Source organism: Antedon mediterranea, chromosome 7 (genome assembly GCF_964355755.1).
Source record: "Antedon mediterranea chromosome 7, ecAntMedi1.1, whole genome shotgun sequence".
Taxonomy (NCBI): domain Eukaryota; kingdom Metazoa; phylum Echinodermata; class Crinoidea; order Comatulida; family Antedonidae; genus Antedon; species Antedon mediterranea.
This window is the reverse complement of record NC_092676.1, coordinates 17,938,603-17,962,198: the sequence shown is the minus strand read 5'-3', so window position 1 is coordinate 17,962,198 and position 23,596 is coordinate 17,938,603. Positions and strand designations below refer to the sequence as shown.

Genomic DNA, 23,596 nt, shown 5'->3' with positions numbered 1-23,596 from the left:
TTTTTGACATAAATTGTTATTATTGCATAATAAACATGCGCAGAGACGAATAATGGGTTCTGCGCATGTCAATTGTGCTATAGTGACCAGTTTTTACATAAATGGTTACTATAGCATAATAAACATGCGCAGAGGCGACTAATGGGTTCTGCGCACGTTAATTGTGCTATAGTAACCAGTTTTATCGACAAAATAAAAGGGTCGAAAATTGGCAATTTTTGGGAAAAAAATCCCTCTACTATACTATTGGGAAATTTTCGAAAAATGGCCGATTTGCGACCATTTTATTTTTTGACATAAATGGTTACTATTGCATAATAAACATGCGCAGAGACGAATAATGGGTTCTGCGCGTGTTAATTGTGCTATAGTAACCAGTTTTGACATAAATGGTTACTATAGCATAATAAACATGCGCAGAAGCGACTAATGGGTTCTGCACATGTTAATTGTGCTTTAGTAACCAGTTTTATCGAAAAATAAAAGGGTCGAAAATTGGCCATTTTATTGAAAAAATCCCTGTACAGGAAAATTTTCGAAAAATGGCCGGTTTTCGACCATTTTATTTTTTGACATAAATGGTTACTATTGCATAATAAACATGCGCAGAGACGAATAATGGGCTCTGCGCATGTCAATTGTGCTATAGTAAGCAGTTTTTACATAAATGGTTACTATAGCATAATAAACATGCGCAGAAGCAACTAATGGGTTCTGCGCACGTTAATTGTGCTATAGTAACCAGTTTTATCGAAAAATAAAAGGGTCGAAAATTGGCAATTTTTTGGAAAAAATCCCTCTACTATAGTACAGGGGAATTTTCGAAAAATGGTCGATTTTCGACCCTTTTATTTTTTAACATAAATGGTTACTATTGCATAATAAACATGCGCAGAGACGAATAATGGGTTCTGCGCATGTCAATTGTGCTATAGTGACCAGTTTTTACATAAATGGTTACTATAGCATAATAAACATGCGCAGAGGCGACTAATGGGTTCTGCGCACGTTAATTGTGCTATAGTAACCAGTTTTATCGAAAAATAAAAGGGTCGAAAATTGGCAATTTTTTGGAAAAAATCCCTGTACTATAGTACAGGGAAATTTTCGAAAAATGACCGATTTTCGACCATTTTATTTTTTTACATAAATGGTTACTATTGCATAATAAACATGCGCAGAGACGAATAATGGGTTCTGCGCATGTCAATTGTGCTATAGTAACCAGTTTTTACATAAATGGTTACTATAGCATAATAAACATGCGCAGAGGCGACTAATGGGTTCTGCGCACGTTAATTGTGCTATAGTAACCAGTTTTATCGAAAAATAAAAGGGTCGAAAATTGGCAATTTTTTGGAAGAAAATCCCCGTACTATAGTACAGGGGAATTTTCGAAAAATGGTCGATTTTCGACCCTTTTATTTTTTAACATAAATGGTTACTATTGCATAATAAACATGCGCAGAGACGAATAATGGGTTCTGCGCATGTCAATTGTGCTATAGTGACCAGTTTTTACATAAATGGTTACAATAGCATAATAAACATGCGCAGAGGCGACTAATGGGTTCTGCGCACGTTAATTGTGCTATAGTAACCAGTTTTATCGAAAAATAAAAGGGTCGAAAATTGGCAATTTTTTGGAAAAAATCCCTGTACTATAGTATAAGGAAATTTTCGAAAAATGGCCGATTTTCGACCGTTTTATTTTTTGACATAAATGGTTACTATTGCATAATAAACATGCGAAGAGACGAATAATAGGTTCTGCGCATGTCAATTGTGCTATAGTAACCAGTTTTGACATAAATGGTTACTATAGCATACTAAACATGCGCAGAGGCTAATAATGGGTTCTGCGCATGTTAATTGTGCTATAGTAACCAGTTTTATCGAAAAATAAAAGGGTCGAAAATTGGAATTAAATAAAAAAAATCCCTGTACTATAGTAAAAGGAAATTTTCAAAAAATGGCCGAATTTCGACCCTTTTAATTTTTAGAAATAAATGGTTACTATTGCATAATAAACATGTGCAGAGACGAATAATTGGTTCTGCGCATGTCAATTGTGCTATAGTAACCAGTTTTGACATAAATGGTTACTAAAGCATAATAAACATGCTCAGAGCCGACTAATGGGTTCTACGCATGTTAATTGTGCTATAGTAACCAGTTTTATCGAAAAATAAAAGGGTCGAAAATTGGTCATTTTTTGGAAAAAATCCTTGTAGGCCTACTATAGTACAGGGAAATTTTCGAAAAATGGCCGATTTGCGACCATTTTATTTTTTGACATAAATGGTTACTATTGCATAATAAACATGCGCAGAGACGAATAATGGGTTCTGCGCATGTCAATTGTGCTATAGTGACCAGTTTTTACATAAATGGTTACTATAGCATAATAAACATGCGCAGAGGCGACTAATGGGTTCTGCGCACGTTAATTGTGCTATAGTAACCAGTTTTATCGAAAAATAAAAGGGTCGAAAATTGGCAATTTTTTGGAAAAAATCCCTGTACTATAGTACAGGGAATTTTCGAAAAATGGTCGATTTTCGACCCGTTTATTTTTTGACATAAATGGTTACTATTGCATAATAAACATGCGCAGAGACGAATAATGGGTTCTGCGCATGTCAATTGTGCTATAGTGACCAGTTTTGACATAAATGGTTACTATAGCATAATAAACATGCGCAGAGGCGAATAATGGGTTCTGCGCATGTTAATTGTGCTATAGTAACCAGTTTTATCGAAAAATAAAAGGGTCGAAAATTTAAAAAAAAATCCCTGTACTATAGTACAAGGAAATTTTCCAAAAATGGCCGATTTTCGACCCTTTTATTTTTTGATATATATGGTTACTATTGCATAATAAACATGTGCATAGACGAATAATTGGTTCTGCGCATGTCAATTGTGCTATAGTAACCAGTTTTGACATAAATGGTTACTAAAGCATAATAAACATGCGCAGAGCCGACTAATGGGTTCTACGCATGTTAATTGTGCTATAGTAACCAGTTTTATCGAAAATAAAAGGGTCGAAAATTGGTCATTTTTTGGAAAAAAATCCTTGTACTATAGTACAGGGGAATTTTCGAAAAATGGTCGATTTTCGACCCGTTTATTTTTTGACATAAATTGTTACTATTGCATAATAAACATACGCAGAGACGAATAATGGGTTCTGTGCATGTCAATTGTGCTATAGTGACCAGTTTTTACATAAATGGTTACTATAGCATAATAAACATGCGCAGAGGCGACTAATGGGTTCTGCGCACGTTAATTGTGCTATAGTAACCAGTTTTATCGAAAAATAAAAGGGTCGAAAATTGGCAATTTTTTGGAAGAAACTCCCTCTACTATAGTACAGGGAAATTTTCGAAAAATGACCGATTTTCGACCATTTTATTTTTTGACATAAATGGTTACTATTGCATAATAAACATGCGCAGAGACGAATAATGGGTTCTGCGCATGTCAATTGTGCTATAGTAACCAGTTTTTACATAAATGGTTACTATAGCATAATAAACATGCGCAGAGGCGACTAATGGGTTCTGCGCACGTTAATTGTGCTATAGTAACCAGTTTTATCGAAAAATAAAAGGGTCGAAAATTGGCAATTTTTTGGAAGAAAATCCCCGTACTATAGTACAGGGGAATTTTCGAAAAATGGTCGATTTTCGACCCTTTTATTTTTTAACATAAATGGTTACTATTGCATAATAAACATGCGCAGAGACGAATAATGGGTTCTGCGCATGTCAATTGTGCTATAGTGACCAGTTTTTACATAAATGGTTACAATAGCATAATAAACATGCGCAGAGGCGACTAATGGGTTCTGCGCACGTTAATTGTGCTATAGTAACCAGTTTTATCGAAAAATAAAAGGGTCGAAAATTGGCAATTTTTTGGAAAAAATCCCTGTACTATAGTACAGGGAAATTTTCGAAAAATGGCCGATTTTCGACCGTTTTATTTTTTGACATAAATGGTTACTATTGCATAATAAGCATGCGAAGAGACGAATAATAGGTTCTGCGCATGTCAATTGTGCTATAGTAACCAGTTTTATCGAAAAATAAAAGGGTCGAAAATTGGCCATTTTTTTGAAAAAATTCCTGTACAGGGAAATTTTCGAAAAATGGCCGATTTGCGACCATTTTATTTTTTGACATAAATGGTTACTATTGCATAATAAACATGCGCAGAGACGAATAATGGGTTCTGCGCGTGTTAATTGTGCTATAGTAACCAGTTTTGACATAAATGGTTACTATAGCATAATAAACATGCGCAGAAGCGACTAATGGGTTCTGCACATGTTAATTGTGCTATAGTAACCAGTTTTATCGAAAAATAAAAGGGTCGAAAATTGGCCATTTTATTGAAAAAATCCCTGTACAGGGACATTTTCGAAAAATGGCCGATTTTCGACCATTTTATTTTTTGACATAAATGGTTACTATTGCATAATAATCATGCGCAGAGACGAATAATGGGTTCTGCGCATGTCAATTGTGCTATAGTAACCAGTTTTTACATAAATGGTTACTATAGCATAATAAACATGCGCAGAGGTGACTAATGGGATCTGCGCACGTTAATTGTGCTATAGTAACCAGTTTTATCGAAAAATAAAAAGGTCGAAAATTGGCAATTTTTTTGGACAAAAATCCTGTACTATAGTATAGGGAAATTTTCGAAAAATGGCCGATTTTCGATCATTTTATTTTTTGACATAAATGGTTACTATTGCATAATAAAAATTCGCAGAGACGAATAATGGGTTCTGCCCATGTCAATTGTGCTATAGTAACCAGTTTTAACATAAATGGTTACTATTGCATAATAAGCATGCGCAGAGACGAATAATTGGTTCTGCGCATGTCAATTGTGCTATAGTAACCAGTTTTGACATAAATGGTTACTATTGCATAATAAACATGCGCAGAGACGAATAATGGGTTCTGCGCTTGTTAAATGTGCTATAGTAACCAGTTTTAACATAAATGGTTACTATACCAAACATGCGCAGAGCCGACTAATGGGTTCTGCGCATGTTAATTGTGCTATAGTAACCAGTTTTATCGAAAAATAAAAAGGTAAAAAATTGGCGATTTTTTTGAAAAAATCCCTGTACTATAGTACAAGGAAATTTTCGAAAAATGGCCGATTTCCGACAATTTTATTTTTTGACATAAATGGTTACTATTGCATAATAAACATGCGCAGAGACGAATAATTGGTTCTGCGCATGTCAATTGTGCTATACTAACCAGTTTTGACATAAATGGTTACTATAGCATAATAAACATGCGCAGAAGCGACTAATGGGTTCTGCACATGTTAATTGTGCTATAGTAACCAGTTTTATCGAAAAATAAAAGGGTCGAAAATTGGCCATTTTTTTGAAAAAATCCCTGTACTATAGTACAAGGAAATTTTCGAAAAATGGCCGATTTTCGACCATTTTATTTTTTGACATAAATGGTTACTATTGCATAATAAACATGCGCAGAGACGAATAATGGGTTCTGCCCATGTAAATTGTGCTATAGTAACCAGTTTTAACATAATTGGTTACTATTGCATAATAAGCATGCGCAGAGACGAATAATTGGTTCTGCGCATGTCAATTGTGCTATAGTAACCAGTTTTGACATAAATGGTTACTATTGCATAATAAACATGCGCAGAGACGAATAATGGGTTCTGCGCAAGTTAAATGTGCTATAGTAACCAGTTTTAACATAAATGGTTACTATACCATAATAAACATGAGCAGAGCCGACTAATGGGTTCTGCGCATGTTAATTGTGCTATAGTAACCAGTTTTATCGAAAAATAAAAAGGTAAAAAATTGGCGATTTTTTTGAAAAAATCCCTGTACTATAGTACAAGGAAATTTTGGAAAAATGGCCGATTTCCGACAATTTTATTTTTTGACATAAATGGTTACTATTGCATAATAAACATGCGCAGAGACGAATAATTGGTTCTGCGCATGTCAATTGTGCTATACTAACCAGTTTTGACATAAATGGTTACTATAGCATAAACATGCGCAGAAGCGACTAATGGGTTCTGCACATGTTAATTGTGCTATAGTAACCAGTTTTATCGAAAAATAAAAGGGTCGAAAATTGGCTATTTTTTTGAAAAAATTCCTGTACAGGGAAATTTTCGAAAAATGGCCGATTCTCGACCATTTTATTTTTTGACATAAATGGTTACTATTGCATAATAAACATGCGCACAGACGAATAATGGGTTCTGCGCATGTCAATTGTGCTATAGTAACCAGTTTTTACATAAATGGTTACTATAGCATAATAAACATGCGCAGAGGCGACTAATGGGATCTGCGCACGTTAATTGTGCTATAGTAACCAGTTTTATCGAAAAATAAAAGGGTCGAAAATTGGCAATTTTTTTGGGAAAAAATCCCTGTACTATAGTATAAGGAAATTTTCGAAAAATGGCCGATTTTCGACCATTTTATTTTTTTACATAAATGGTTACTATTGCATAATAAACATGCGAAGAGACGAATAATGGGTTCTGCCCATGTCAATTGTGCTATAGTAACCAGTTTTAACATAAATGGTTACTATTGCATAATAAGCATGCGCAGAGACGAATAATGGGTTCTGCGCAAGTTAAATGTGCTATAGTAACCAGTTTTAACATAAATGGTTACTATACCATAATAAACATGAGCAGAGCCGACTAATGGGTTCTGCGCATGTTAATTGTGCTATAGTAACCAGTTTTATCGAAAAATAAAAAGGTAAAAAATTGGCGATTTTTTTGAAAAAATCCCTGTACTATAGTACAAGGAAATTTTCGAAAAATGGCCGATTTCCGACAATTTTATTTTTTGACATAAATGGTTACTATTGCATAATAAACATGCGCAGAGACGAATAATTGGTTCTGCGCATGTCAATTGTGCTATACTAACCAGTTTTGACATAAATGGTTACTATAGCATAATAAACATGCGCAGAAGCGACTAATGGGTTCTGCACATGTTAATTGTGCTATAGTAACCAGTTTTATCGAAAAATAAAAGGGTCGAAAATTGGCCATTTTTTTGAAAAAATTCCTGTACAGGGAAATTTTCGAAAAATGGCCGATTTTCGACCATTTTATTTTTTGACATAAATGGTTACTATTGCATAATAAACATGCGCAGAGACGAATAATGGGTTCTGCGCATGTCAATTGTGCTATAGTAACCAGTTTTTACATAAATGGTTACTATAGCATAATAAACATGCGCAGAGGCGACTAATGGGATCTGCGCACGTTAATTGTGCTATAGTAACCAGTTTTATCGAAAAATAAAAGGGTCGAAAATTGGCAATTTTTTTGGGAAAAAATCCCTGTACTATAGTATAAGGAAATTTTCGAAAAATGGCCGATTTTCGACCATTTTATTTTTTTACATAAATGGTTACTATTGCATAATAAACATGCGAAGAGACGAATAATGGGTTCTGCCCATGTCAATTGTGCTATAGTAACCAGTTTTAACATAAATGGTTACTATTGCATAATAAGCATGCGCAGAGACGAATAATGGGTTCTGCGCAAGTTAAATGTGCTATAGTAACCAGTTTTAACATAAATGGTTACTATACCATAATAAACATGAGCAGAGCCGACTAATGGGTTCTGCGCATGTTAATTGTGCTATAGTAACCAGTTTTATCGAAAAATAAAAAGGTAAATAATTGGCGATTTTTTTGAAAAAATCCCTGTACTATAGTACAAGGAAATTTTCGAAAAATGGCCGATTTCCGACAATTTTATTTTTTGACATAAATGGTTACTATTGCATAATAAACATGCGCAGAGACGAATAATTGGTTCTGCGCATGTCAATTGTGCTATACTAACCAGTTTTGACATAAATGGTTACTATAGCATAATAAACATGCGCAGAAGCGACTAATGGGTTCTGCACATGTTAATTGTGCTATAGTAACCAGTTTTATCGAAAAATAAAAGGGTCGAAAATTGGCCATTTTTTTGAAAAAATTCCTGTACAGGGAAATTTTCGAAAAATGGCCGATTTTCGACCATTTTATTTTTTGACATAAATGGTTACTATTGCATAATAAACATGCGCAGAGACGAATAATGGGTTCTGCGCATGTCAATTGTGCTATAGTAACCAGTTTTTACATAAATGGTTACTATAGCATAATAAACATGCGCAGAGGCGACTAATGGGATCTGCGCACGTTAATTGTGCTATAGTAACCAGTTTTATCGAAAAATAAAAGGGTCGAAAATTGGCAATTTTTTTGGGAAAAAATCCCTGTACTATAGTATAAGGAAATTTTCGAAAAATGGCCGATTTTCGACCATTTTATTTTTTGACATAAATGGTTACTATTGCATAATAAACATGCGCAGAGACGAATAATGGGTTCTGCCCATGTCAATTGTGCTATAGTAACCAGTTTTAACATAAATGGTTACTATTGCATAATAAGCATGCGCAGAGACGAATAATTGGTTCTGCGCATGTCAATTGTGCTATAGTAACCAGTTTTGACATAAATGGTTACTATTGCATAATAAACATGCGCAGAGACGAATAATGGGTTCTGCGCATGTTAAATGTGCTATAGTAACCAGTTTTAACATAAATGGTTACTATACCATAATAAACATGCGCAGAGCCGACTAATGGGTTCTGCGCATGTTAATTGTGCTATAGTAACCAGTTTTATCGAAAAATAAAAAGGTAATTTTACAAGGAAATTTTCCAAAAATGGCCGATTTCCGACAATTTTATTTTTTGACATAAATGGTTACTATTGCATAATAAACATGCGCAGAGGCGAATAATGGGTTCTGCGCATGTTAATTGTGCTATAGTAACCAGTTTTATCGAAAAATAAAAGGGTCGAAAATTGGAATTAAATAAAAAAAATCCCTGTACTATAGTACAAGAAAATTTTCCAAAAATGGCCGAATTTCGACCCTTTTAATTTTTAGAAATAAATGGTTACTATTGCATAATAAACATGCGCAGAGACGAATAATGGGTTCTGCGCATGTTAAATGTGCTATAGTAACCAGTTTTAACATAAATGGTTACTATACCATAATAAACATGCGCAGAGCCGACTAATGGGTTCTGCGCATGTTAATTGTGCTATAGTAACCAGTTTTATCGAAAAATAAAAAGGTAAAAGGAAATTTTACAAGGAAATTTTCCAAAAATGGCCGATTTCCGACAATTTTATTTTTTGACATAAATGGTTACTATTGCATAATAAACATGCGCAGAGACGAATAATAGGTTCTGCGCATGTCAATTGTGCTATAGTAACCAGTTTTGACATAAATGGTTACTATAGCATAATAAACATGCGCAGAGGCGAATAATGGGTTCTGCGCATGTTAATTGTGCTATAGTAACCAGTTTTATCGAAAAATAAAAGGGTCGAAAATTGGAATTAAATAAAAAAAATCCCTGTACTATAGTACAAGGAAATTTTCCAAAAATGGCCGAATTTCGACCCTTTTAATTTTTAGAAATAAATGGTTACTATTGCATAATAAACATGTGCAGAGACGAATAATTGGTTCTGCGCATGTCAATTGTGCTATAGTAACCAGTTTTGACATAAATGGTTACTAAAGCATAATAAACATGCTCAGAGCCGACTAATGGGTTCTACGCATGTTAATTGTGCTATAGTAACCAGTTTTATCGAAAAATAAAAGGGTCGAAAATTGGTCATTTTTTGGAAAAAAATCCTTGTAGGCCGACGAATAATTGGTTCTGCGCATGTCAATTGTGCTATACTAACCAGTTTTGACATAAATGGTTACTATAGCATAATAAACATGCGCAGAGGCGACTAATGGGTTCTGCACATGTTAATTGTGCTATAGTAACCAGTTTTATCGAAAAATAAAAGGGTCGAAAATTGGCCATTTTTTTGAAAAAATCCCTGTACTATAGTACAAGGAAATTTTCGAAAAATGGCCGATTTTCGACCATTTTATTTTTTGACATAAATGGTTACTATTGCATAATAAACATGCGCAGAGACGAATAATGGGTTCTGCCCATGTAAATTGTGCTATAGTAACCAGTTTTAACATAAATGGTTACTATTGCATAATAAGCATGCGCAGAGACGAATAATTGGTTCTGCGCATGTCAATTGTGCTATAGTAACCAGTTTTGACATAAATGGTTACTATTGCATAATAAACATGCGCAGAGACGAATAATGGGTTCTGCGCAAGTTAAATGTGCTATAGTAACCAGTTTTAACATAAATGGTTACTATACCATAATAAACATGAGCAGAGCCGACTAATGGGTTCTGCGCATGTTAATTGTGCTATAGTAACCAGTTTTATCGAAAAATAAAAAGGTAAAAAATTGGCGATTTTTTTGAAAAAATCCCTGTACTATAGTACAAAGAAATTTTCGAAAAATGGCCGATTTCCGACAATTTTATTTTTTGACATAAATGGTTACTATTGCATAATAAACATGCGCAGAGACGAATAATTGGTTCTGCGCATGTCAATTGTGCTATACTAACCAGTTTTGACATAAATGGTTACTATAGCATAATAAACATGCGCAGAAGCGACTAATGGGTTCTGCACATGTTAATTGTGCTATAGTAACCAGTTTTATCGAAAAATAAAAGGGTCGAAAATTGGCCATTTTTTTGAAAAAATTCCTGTACAGGGAAATTTTCGAAAAATGGCCGATTCTCGACCATTTTATTTTTTGACATAAATGGTTACTATTGCATAATAAACATGCGCAGAGACGAATAATGGGTTCTGCGCATGTCAATTGTGCTATAGTAACCAGTTTTTACATAAATGGTTACTATAGCATAATAAACATGCGCAGAGGCGACTAATGGGATCTGCGCACGTTAATTGTGCTATAGTAACCAGTTTTATCGAAAAATAAAAGGGTCGAAAATTGGCAATTTTTTTGGGAAAAAATCTCTGTACTATAGTATAAGGAAATTTTCGAAAAATGGCCGATTTTCGACCATTTTATTTTTTTACATAAATGGTTACTATTGCATAATAAACATGCGCAGAGACGAATAATGGGTTCTGCCCATGTCAATTGTGCTATAGTAACCAGTTTTAACATAAATGGTTACTATTGCATAATAAGCATGCGCAGAGACGAATAATGGGTTCTGCGCAAGTTAAATGTGCTATAGTAACCAGTTTTAACATAAATGGTTACTATACCATAATAAACATGAGCAGAGCCGACTAATGGGTTCTGCGCATGTTAATTGTGCTATAGTAACCAGTTTTATCGAAAAATAAAAAGGTAAAAAATTGGCGATTTTTTTGAAAAAATCCCTGTACTATAGTACAAGGAAATTTTCGAAAAATGGCCGATTTCCGACAATTTTATTTTTTGACATAAATGGTTACTATTGCATAATAAACATGCGCAGAGACGAATAATTGGTTCTGCGCATGTCAATTGTGCTATACTAACCAGTTTTGACATAAATGGTTACTATAGCATAATAAACATGCGCAGAAGCGACTAATGGGTTCTGCACATGTTAATTGTGCTATAGTAACCAGTTTTATCGAAAAATAAAAGGGTCGAAAATTGGCCATTTTTTTGAAAAAATTCCTGTACAGGGAAATTTTCGAAAAATGGCCGATTTTCGACCATTTTATTTTTTGACATAAATGGTTACTATTGCATAATAAACATGCGCAGAGACGAATAATGGGTTCTGCGCATGTCAATTGTGCTATAGTAACCAGTTTTTACATAAATGGTTACTATAGCATAATAAACATGCGCAGAGGCGACTAATGGGATCTGCGCACGTTAATTGTGCTATAGTAACCAGTTTTATCGAAAAATAAAAGGGTCGAAAATGGGCAATTTTTTTGGGAAAAAATCCCTGTACTATAGTATAAGGAAATTTTCGAAAAATGGCCGATTTTCGACCATTTTATTTTTTGACATAAATGGTTACTATTGCATAATAAACATGCGCAGAGACGAATAATGGGTTCTGCCCATGTCAATTGTGCTATAGTAACCAGTTTTAACATAAATGGTTACTATTGCATAATAAGCATGCGCAGAGACGAATAATTGGTTCTGCGCATGTCAATTGTGCTATAGTAACCAGTTTTGACATAAATGGTTACTATTGCATAATAAACATGCGCAGAGACGAATAATGGGTTCTGCGCATGTTAAATGTGCTATAGTAACCAGTTTTAACATAAATGGTTACTATACCATAATAAACATGCGCAGAGCCGACTAATGGGTTCTGCGCATGTTAATTGTGCTATAGTAACCAGTTTTATCGAAAAATAAAAAGGTAAAAGGAAATTTTACAAGGAAATTTTCCAAAAATGGCCGATTTCCGACAATTTTATTTTTTGACATAAATGGTTACTATTGCATAATAAACATGCGCAGAGACGAATAATTGGTTCTGCGCACGTTAATTGTGCTATAGTAACCAGTTTTATCGAAAAATTAAAGGGTCGAAAATTGGCAATTTTTTGGAAAAAAATCCCTGTACTAATATAGTACAGGCAAATTTTCGAAAATTGTTTTTAATGTTTCTTGTATTTTTACTTTAGTTTTAAGATAAGAGGGAGAATATTCAATAATAATAGCATTACGGAGTTCACATAGTCTCTCCGGGGTATTTAATTCTAAATATTCCAGAAATAAAATTAATACTCTAATAATAACTAAACAAGTTATTGAATAAAATAATTATTGACAATTATTCGTAGGGCAGTACCAAATTATTTTATGTTTAAAACAACAACATTACACAGCTTGCTGTGCAATTAACACCATTGTTGTGCACTTGAATGGGTTTCCTATGACATAATAGGTGCTAATATGTCAATTGAGTGAGTCTTTCATGGCATTTGTAGTTGAGTTAGTCTTTGGTGACAATAGTAACACACACTTGTAATTGAGTGGTATTTTGATTTTTAAATTTCATATTTATAGTTAAAATTTTGAATATCTGAATATACCACAAGGTGTATCATCCCTAAATAGCCCAAAAAGCTAAAAAAGTTTAGTCATTCTTTCATGACAGGGCAGTATAGTACAGGGATTTTTTTCAAAAAATTGCAAAATTTCGACCCTTTTATTTTTCGACAAAACTGTTTTATATGGCTCTAAAAGTTGACGCAAAGTAATAAATTCGCACATATAGCAATATAAATCACAAAATAATTGAATTATAAAAATATTTTTGCTAAATTTGGCTAATTTCTTTCAAAAAATGTCTTAAATATCGACCTGTAAAATATGCATTGAGGTAACATGCGCAGAACACACTATGTGATGTGCATGTCAATATGTATTGCAAAATATGAAAAGGTCGAAATTTAGCAAATTTTGGAAAATTTCTCTGTACCTGACTATAGTACAGGGATTTTTTCAAAAAACGGTCAAATATTGAAAAAATATGTATTGAGTTAACATGTACAGAACACACAGTATGTTGATTGCGCATGTCAATATTTTTCGCGCCGCGGTTCTAGCCAGCTATGTCCCAGGAGGACATATTCAATAATAAGCTGTTTCATAGCGGTAGCTTTAGTATTTAAGGCTGACAGTTTTGCAAATTTGTAAACTCGACTATAATTTATAGGTCCCAGCTGCTGGACTAAAAAATGTCTGGGAAAAGAGAGTCTATGAACGATTTTGGATTCTCGCCCTTTGATTGGTTGACGCGAATCAACAGACCGGGAAGAATTTTCTCACTTTTATACCACCGTGAAGTCACGTTTTCTCTAGAGGGTATTAAGTTGCATGCCTACAGTACAGGTTAAATTCACACACAAACAGGCTACAGCACATTGAAGTTAAAAAAAGACTTAGTTTGAATTAGTAGATTAATATTTGTTGACAAATAATACATTGTTGGAAAGGTACACATGTCTTCTTTCAAATGCTGTGTATACAATTAACTAGTGAAAAAATGGGCATGTGATTCATAATTAAAGAACTATCTGTGATTTGTATGTATTTTTGCGATTAAAGGACATCTTTTTATTAAGTAATCATAAATTAATCAAAAGAACAATGATTAATGTTAAAATGTCGAGCGGCGTTTTTTGTAAGAAATATTTCTTGTTTAAATATAAAATACAGTAGTTGAAATTTGGCAAATTTTCGTAAATTTTTCCTTACTATAGTACTGTAAATAAAAAAAAAACACCAAATATCGACCTTTAAAATTATGTATTGAGGTAACATGCGCAGAATCACATAGTGTGTTCTGCGCATGTTAATTAAAAAACACAAAAGGGTCGAAATTTGGCCAATTTTCTAAAGGTCGTGGGAGGAACACTGAAAAGTGGCTTAGTTTTTTTAGTTTCGTGGTTCCCACTCTGGCAACTACCTTTTGTCTTTTTTTTATCCTAAAAACTTGCTAGTGAAAAAAGTTGCAAAGTAATTAATTAGATCGATTTAAAATTATTTTTGAAAAATTTCATCGGTTTCAAATTCAAACAAACTGCTGCAGAAAGCTGAACATCAAGCAAGTGATGGCACAAATCACCGAGCCATGACGAATGACAGATGATCATCTCAGAGTCATTTGCATGACCAAGGCTACTAAAAATAGCCGAAACGTAGCAAGTAAGTACTTGACAATTGGTTTACCAAAAATTTATAAATAATTAATTAAAATTCCTATTCTTTTGCCGATTTTGTATCAAAACCCTAATTATAAAATAGAGTTGAAGAAACAATGTAAAGGATTATTTTATATCAATTTTAAAGAGCCAACATATTAAGATGATTTTAATGTCAGTGTATTGTATGTATTGTAAAATACTGTAGACCACCTTTATTTATACTCATCACCATTTATTAAAGACTTAACATAAAATAATATATAACAAGTTATAATTATCACAAAACTAATAACTTAGTTTGATAATGTATTTATTAACATGATATAAAATAATTGAAGACTTGTGTGTGTTAGTTACTCCCTATTTGATAAATATAATGTATACCAAGTCCTCATGTTATATGTTATATAATAAAGAAAAAAAAAGTCCTCATGTTATAACTTAGCTGCCTTTTTAAATTCTTGAAAATGACGCCTTCCATCCAAGTACAGCATAGATTCTGAAATGTAGTAATAATATGTAAAGTAATAAAATAATCATTAAACTTAACTTTATCCCAAAATCTAACTAAGATGGTTATCGATGATGTCGAGTCACATAGTCCAAGCGGTCAGCCTTGTATCACTCATCATGAGCTACATATATGTATTCTTCCTTGCATACAGGAAATCTTATTTATTTTAATTTTATTCAGTTGACAACCAACAGCGATGAAACTGCCACTAACAGGTTGAATCAATGGAATGAGTTATTGAACTAGCTATCTTTTATTGGGACCACTAAAGGTTGGCATTTAACTTTCTTTAGTAAATATTGTGGGTTTCTCAAGTTATTTTTAATTAATGGACCAATTTATGTATAATTCCTGTTATGATTACACAAAATGGCTAACTGGGTTCATTTTAGTTAATACATGTTTCTTTACTACAATACATTGGAAAAGGGATAAAAACGATTACAAAAATGGAAGTTTTGTAGAATCCTATAAATGTAAGAAATCTTTTTGTTGGTATACAGCATTGATTGGAAAATCTTACCACCATATGTCTTTGGTATCACAGGTTTCACATCGCCTTTAGATGCTAGGGTAAAATTAAAAGAATTTGTTGTGTAATGCTCGCCTGTCTTAGGGTTCATGACCTCAGCGTGAACTCTGAGCTGCAGAAACTCGCCTTCGGTGTAAGTAATCTAAGTAGTACAAGTAATCATATTAAATTGAAATTTTTTTGTTAAAATTTTGTTTATTTTTTATCATGAAATACATTGTATGTATTAAGTGAGGATTCCCCATTAATGAGATAGAATTGAGGTCCCCAAAATAAATAAATTAAAAAAAATAAATAAATTAAGCAGTTAAATATTATGTAATAAATAAATACCAGAATATTGGGGAATGAGGGAATGTTTTAAGTAGGTGTGCTAAAATAGGGCCTCACAAGAGAGGTATTTATAGATTACTTACCTGTGATGATAAGTAAAGCAATGAACCAACTTCAACTGGACGCTGAAACATTATGTCATCTATACATCGAAAAACAACCTTTGATTGACTGAAAAAACATTATTTAAATTAACATTTACGTGATAATCTATGTATGAGAAACAGTTTTTGGTTGGCTAGGAAAAACAAAATTATTTAAATTAACATTTTCCATTTTATGACAATCTATAGTATGTATAAGCAAAAGTTTTTGATTGGCTAGGAAATACAGCATTATTTAAATTAACATTTATATTTTATGATAATTTACATATGAGAAACAACTTTTGATTGGCTGAGAAAAACAGGAACCAAGAGGCAATATATGCTTTAACACTAAGCCAAGCCCTATTCAGCGAACACCTTGTTAGGTTCCCTTAATAGGGGTCATATTTACCTGTGAACTAACGCAGCAGCATATGCAATTTCAACTGCTTTTCTCATTAAATAACCTCCAAATATCTTGTTGTAAAGGTTTCGTTGCTGTAAAAAATCATGGTTTATATAATGGAATAACATAATAAAAGATATGAAGCAATATGCCATAACAAATATCTGAGCAATCTTACAATATACATTGGGAATGCTTCTCTGACATGAATTGAAAATTGTGGTTGTTGCTGATGTTATCACAATGTCACTTGAGTGTTAAGACAGTGGAACCGTAATCCATAGCCATAACATCAGCAAGGGTTCAAGGCTCACTTGCTCCATCCACCAGAAAAAGTCTTCTTGGATAAGGACTATAAACCGTAGGTCCAGTGTATACATATTGCTCATGTGCACTTTAGAGAACCTAGTACATCTTTCGAGACAAGTAGGGGGTTACTCTGGTGTTCACACACACTGTCGCAGACAGACGTAATGGCGCTATATTTGGCTGCCGATGACAAGATGTGACACTTAGGGGAGAAGAATGTTGTTGAAAAATGTAACATCTAAGTCCACAGCGCTCTGATCTTCATGAAATAGCGCTATATAAATGTTGTATTATATTATATATATATATATGTATATTATATAATGTCCGTTGGTCATTGACAGGTGTTGAATACAAGTTATTTATTTTTAGTTTTTGATAGCACATGACATACCTCAGGAAAACATATAATAACATTCTTTAGTTTTGCATCTTCCATCCAAACTGTGTTTTCCGGTTTCACCCTAATTGAAAATGATACAGTTCTGAAAAAAAAAACATTTAAATGTTATGGTAATTTATGTAACTTTTGATTGGCTGGGAAAATCATTAATGAATTACCAAATTCAAATTCAAATAATCTTGATTGCAATCTAAGTAAACAGAGATTGAATTTTACATTTTACCTTTATGATAATCTATGTATCATAAACAACATTTGATTGGCTGGGGAAACAATCTATACCTATTAAACAATGATAATTGACTTACTATACTACAACTATACCAACAGACCATGACATCATACCATATCAAAGTAAAATGCAAGATATGCTTCAATTGACTTTTAGTTGATTTGGAGCAACTTAACTTACTTATTAAAAGAGTTGGTAAATAACAGATTTAACAAACTTAGAGCAACTAACTTGCGGTTTCCTAAGACATTTGGTAAATAAAATCTGTAGGTAGTTAGTCTCCTCACACGTTGGAACAACTTAACTTGTTGTTCACTAAGAGAGTTGATAAACTTATCTATGAAGTTAGTCTTCTCAAATTTTGGAGCAAATTAACTTGCTGTTTACTAAGAGAGTTGGTAAACTGATCTACTGTATGAAGTTGGTCTTCTCACATTTTGGAACAACTTAACTTGTGTTCACTAAGACATTTGGTAAACTGATCTACAAATTTGGTCTCCACACATTTTGGAGCAACATAACTTGTTATTCACTAAGAGAGTTGGTAAACTGATCTATGAAGTTGGTCTCCTCACATTTTGGAGCAACTTAACTTAGTGTTCACTAAGGGAAAGGGAGTTGGTAAACTGATCCATGTGGTTGGTCTCCTCATACTTTGGAGCAACTTAACTTACTGTTCGCTAAGAGAGTAAACTGATCTACGAGGTTGGTCTCCACATATTTTGGAACAACTTATCTTGTTGTTCACTAAGAGAGTTGATAAACTGATCTACGAAGTTGGTCTCCTCAAACTTTGGAGTAACTTAACTTACTGTTTACTAAGAGAGTTGGTAAATTGATCTAGGAAATTGGTCTCCTCATATTTTGGAACTTAACTTACTGTTCACTAAAAGAGTTGGTAACTTATCTATAAGGTTTGTATCCTCAGACTTTGAAGCAACTTAACTTACTGTTTACTTAGAGATTTGATAAATAACTGATTGTATGAGGGTATGTTTCCTCAGAACTTGGAGCAACTAACTTGTTGTTTCCTAAGATATTTGGTAAACTGATCTATGAGGTTGGTCTCCTCAGACTTTGGAGCAACTTAACTTGCTGTTCACTAAGAGACTTGATAAACTGATCTATGAGGGTGGTACTTACTTAGGAAGTTCATAAAGAACTGATGTATGAGGGTTTTCTCCTTAATTAAGACTTTGAAGAAACTTAACTTACTGTTTACTTAGAGTGTTAATAAATAATTGATGTACAAGGTCAGTTTCTTCAGAACTTGGAGCAACTTTTAAAAGTGAATGTTGAGACTGTTGTTTCCTTTTCTGAGTGACAGTCTCAGCTTCTTTTAAAATCAATTCCTCTTCAGGAGTTACAGCCTTCAACGGATTAACAAATGCTGATCTATGGAAGAACCATTTGATTTGCTTTCACTTTCTTTGCAACATATTTCTATTTGCATTTTGTTAATAATGTTACTTAATTAAAATATCTATTTTCTTTGTTTTCTTTCCTGGATTCCGAAAATATAAATACAGAGATTAAAAACGCCATTTTAGAGTACACAGTACTGCATACATTTAAATATTGGTGGTTTAAATATTATTTTTTATTGAATTTTACAGTTAAGGAGAATTTTACACAAATCAAAAAGCAAATGTATACCCTTTATTTGCAGGATCCCTTGCAACCATTAGAAATACTGCATTTAATTTATTTCGCATTTCACCATTTTGCATCTAAACAGAATGACCAATTATCATCATTATACTGTAGTGACTCAATAAAAGGTTGAAGGGGTCCCAACTTCTAAGAAATAATCGCAGTAACACAAATATTTTTATGCTTGTAATTTATTGTTTGGCATTTAAAAGTTAAAGCTATTATTTTAAGTGTTTGTCATCATCTTCAAAATAAAATATACATTTTTTGTTTCTCTGCATTTTTCTTATTATATTTATGGACCCTCAATGGATCAAACGTTGTAGAATCTATATCTAGAAATTTCATGATATGGCAAATTAATTTTGAGAATTAATCTGGATAGCTGTAGCCTAAGGCTGCATAAAATAAAAAATACCGCCAGTATAAAAAAAAAAGGTTTTGAAGTGAAATTACTAAAATTCTACATTCGATTATGTACTGTATGTATACAGATTCGGTGTAATTTTCATTAAAAAAATTATTCTGCAGAAAGTAGATGGTGGGGTATTAAGCATCTTTCACACCTGCTCTGGTCCAGCTCCGGCAACTAAAATCACATCTCAATGTTTCGTTTTTACACCTAGGCTGTTTTTTTACTCGATATGCATGTGGCGTTCTGTGGAAACGAAAAGTCGTTATTGCTGTATGCGCAATCTGAAGCGAACATGATCTGGAGCTGACCAGAGCAGACATCTTTTTCTGTCACTCAATATATGATATACAGTGATTTGTTAAAATACCTGCATGAGATTCATAGACACCTGCATTGATGTTTTACCTGTCCAGGTGATATTACCAGTCATCTTGACATCATGATCAGGTGACATTTCAGATTCATCAAGATCTGTTCAAAACAAATTGCAAACTTAAGCTTATTTAAAAATTCAGTTTTCTGTAGATTGATTTTTCTATAAATTAAGCCATGGCGGTATAAAATGGATACACCTTGCTTTTAAACAATAAATAGGTTGTTCAGCACGCTACATCAACTCAATGTCAGCATACTGTAGGGCATAAGTATATGGCAACCTAACTACAATGTCTAGATCAAATTAGACCTACAATTTTACAGTAAGGAATGAAAATATTAACAGATTTATTGTCTATTTTTTTTTTATTGAATATTTTGCATGCAGGCAGCAGACAATAACAATCTAATCTAGTTCCCACAGCTTCACATACAGACTAGTACTTGCTTGCCTACAAACAATTTATTATGTAACAAATTCTTTGTTAAAATCAATAATTTAGTTTTTTTGCTAAAAGGAATGTGCAAGATCCAGAATCATGACATAAAATACATTTGTTACTGTTGAATTTGTGCTCAGTACCATGACAGCTAAGCCCAGGGGCCACAGAGCATGAGCAATTTGGAGGACTCCTTAGGCCTTTGCCCCCTGCGTTAAGCCACTGTTTGTGCTGAATAAATCAACTTACCTATACGGTCTACCAATGCAGTGACTATGACCAAAGGTGATTGTTTCTCTCCAGTTCTCTTGTTGTGTTGGTAACTTATCCACACTGCACATAAAAAAAAATGTACACTTCCATCTTATAACATTTCTTCCACAAGCTTTAAAAAATGTACACGTACAGTACATCTTTCTTGTATATAAATGTAATGAAAATACAGCGGCCCCAACTTGGAAAAAGAGAGACAGGAAATATGGCCAAACAGTAGGAAGAAAATACGGCCAAATAATAGGAAGAAAATATGGCCAAATAATAGGAAGAAAATATGGCCAAATAATAGGAAGAAAATATGGCCAAATAATAGGAAGAAAATATGGCCAAATAATAGGAAGAAAATATGGCCAAATAATAGGAAGAAAATATGGCCAAACAAAGAGGCCATCAGCATCTACAGTAAACTATAGGTATGTCAGGTGCTTCCTATGGCCAACGCATTTTACACATTTGGTTAACTCAAACGGCCCTAGCAGCAAAACCAAAATGGTCAAGATGTTTTTTAACTACACAAAACAATTTGAAGAAATTTCACCTTAAGGGGCTGACAGAATATCGCTTGAGATATATCCCGTAAATTAGAACATCTGGAAATATTGTCATGACAACAAAGACAATTCTGAGATACATGATATACACTGCAATAATGAATCACTCTCCATTGAATAGGTTTTTGCATTAGTGTTTACAATACAAAAAGTATGAAGAAAAGTCACCTACTTATGGTACTTCTTGCCTTTCCACCATACTATCTTTATTTATTTGCCAACTTGGAAAAATGTAGAAATAAAAATTGATTTATTGAATTACATTAATTTCATGAGTAAAACAATAGCTACCTGCAAAAGTGTCAAGGTCTTCTAAAATACGTCCAATGCGTATAGTATTGCTGAAGTTGACATACTTTTCACGTAGAGGCGAATTACTCGCAAGCGGAATACATGACTCCTGGTAACTGTCTTTCATCCTCTTCACATCAAGACTAGATTGATCTTTCGGTAACTGGTTGAATAATCCGGAACGATCACTTTCCGTGCTAAAAAAATTTCAATAATCTTATTTCAGTGTGGGACACAAATGCCATCATATAAATCACTGAAAATGTTGAAGAATATTGTTTATTAAATAGATATCTCTATCTTATTTATAATTGGATTTATTTTGGTGGAGAGGTCGGCAGCACACAAAAGCCCTTTTGTCACAGGTATGCTGGCATATAAATAATATCTATTCACATAGGACCATCATGCTGGGAATCGGTATATACAGTACAGACATCCAGTAAGAAATGGCGCGTGTTATTTATGCATGAGCAATAACCGTCTGACAAAATGTTATTTCTTGAGGATGCCCTTTATTGCTATTGAATCCTACGTCTCTTGAGATTATACGTACCCCCATTGCTTTTGTGCACCGGCCAAGTCATGAAGTTTTTGCCTCACTAAAAAAAAATTAGAAACTAAACTAATAAAAGTAAACTTTATGTCAGATTTTTGCTACGTGGGTGAAGTTAGCAGGCCTTCTGTGTTTATGTGATGCAATAAAGAATTTTGAAAATGAAGATTCTATTAACTAACCTTGGTGAAAATACACTCAAAAAGATCTCTAACTCATATACATGACTTTAGTATTGGCTGTGTATATATTTTATAATTTAGGTTTCCTCTGCAGCCAGCAGCCCTAATTAACGTTACACAAACCTAAATCATACAGTCACTGTGCATAAAATATGCTACAGTTTCCTTTCCAGTAGCTTTGTGTTTTTTACTACATAAAGTTGTTATAAATAATAAATACAACATCCATACATTCTTTAATACTTGAAACATTTTGTAAAGTAGAGCAAAATCTTGCATTCTTCATCACCTGTCTTGCAGATTCCTGACCTCTTACAAGAGTTGAAATACTGTAAATAAACAGTTTTATTTTAATTAATAAAAAAATAATGCTTAATTAAAAAGAATGACGTTTTAACTCCAATCAATAGACCTAGAAAAATGAACGCTTAATATTAAAAAGCATTATTTTTCTATTATTATACAATAAAAATGTTTTCCCACAAGAAAAGGAAGGAGGAAACTCAACACACCTAACACACTGCTAAGTCTACTGTACCTACTATACTGTGCCTAGCCTAAGTACTAGGCCTAGCCTAGCTAGACCTACTACTCTACTAGTTAGCTAGGCCTTTTAGGCCTAGCTAGGGCCTAGGACTAGCCTAGCTAGTTGGAGGAGAGGCTAGGCTAGGCCTAGTAGAGGCCTAGGCCTAGAAAATAAATGTAATTATTAAACTAGGCCTAGCTAGCTAGCTAACTAGGCCTAAGCCTAGGAGGATAGGCTTATGGAATTACCTTTTCAGGAAAAAAGACATCTTTGAAGAGATTGTTAATTAGCCTATCCCCTCCTCCGATCCCGCACCCCCCTCTTGACGACGAAAATAATATGGGGAATTCTCTTGCTGTGGATGCGCTGCCCAGTCACCGGAAAAAACGCCGGAAGTAGTATTGAAGTTCACCGGAAGTAGTAATTGTTGAAAGTCATTATTTAATTATTTTATATTAATAAAAAAAAACGTGAAGTATTGAAGCATGGATGGGGGTATAATATAATTGTTTAAGGTCATTATTTATAAATAATTACTTGTAACCGGAAGTATCATATACGCCGGAAGTACAATTGTTATCAAGGTTAGGCCTACCCAGAAGCATAATTGTCGAAGGTCCTTATTTATAAATAATTAGAAAATCATTAGGCCTACTACTATAATTGACCTATTTAGGCCTCAAACGATCGGAAATACTATCACTGGTGTTGAGGTTACAGCAGGAAGTAGCCAGGGCCTAGGCCTATATAAATCATCTTTACTCCATGATATAAATGTTTCAGGTCATTTATATAATGACTTTTGACATATTAATA

The 23,596-nt window shown here is 33.4% G+C and overlaps 1 protein-coding gene across 1 annotated transcript; it reads right to left on the bottom strand.

The window, feature by feature from the left end:
• Nucleotides 1-14,968: 14,968 nt before the first annotated feature.
• On the bottom strand, nt 14,969-23,172 carry LOC140054325 (acyl-coenzyme A thioesterase 9, mitochondrial-like). Its single transcript, XM_072099269.1, has 13 exons — nt 23,029-23,172; nt 22,486-22,583; nt 22,073-22,118; nt 21,517-21,713; nt 20,648-20,731; nt 19,951-20,054; nt 19,172-19,245; nt 18,731-18,910; nt 17,275-17,365; nt 16,578-16,663; nt 16,163-16,250; nt 15,738-15,888; nt 14,969-15,199 (listed from the first exon to the last, which is right to left on the bottom strand). Exons 1-13 carry the CDS (start codon nt 23,046-23,048, stop codon nt 15,135-15,137), a joined length of 1,284 nt encoding a protein of 427 aa, XP_071955370.1. The 5' UTR covers nt 23,049-23,172; the 3' UTR covers nt 14,969-15,134.
• Between the last annotated feature and the right edge of the window lie 424 nt (nt 23,173-23,596).

Coding starts and splice junctions, on each gene's coding strand:
- LOC140054325 (XM_072099269.1), bottom strand. CDS start 23,048: ATGTCTTTTTTCCTGAAAAG. Junction 22,119..22,485: donor TGTTTCAAGTATTAAAGAAT/GTATGGATGTTG, acceptor ATTTTTTTTTAG/TGAGGCAAAAACTTCATGAC. Junction 20,055..20,647: donor TGCATTGGTAGACCGTATAG/GTAAGTTGATTT, acceptor TGTTTTGAACAG/ATCTTGATGAATCTGAAATG.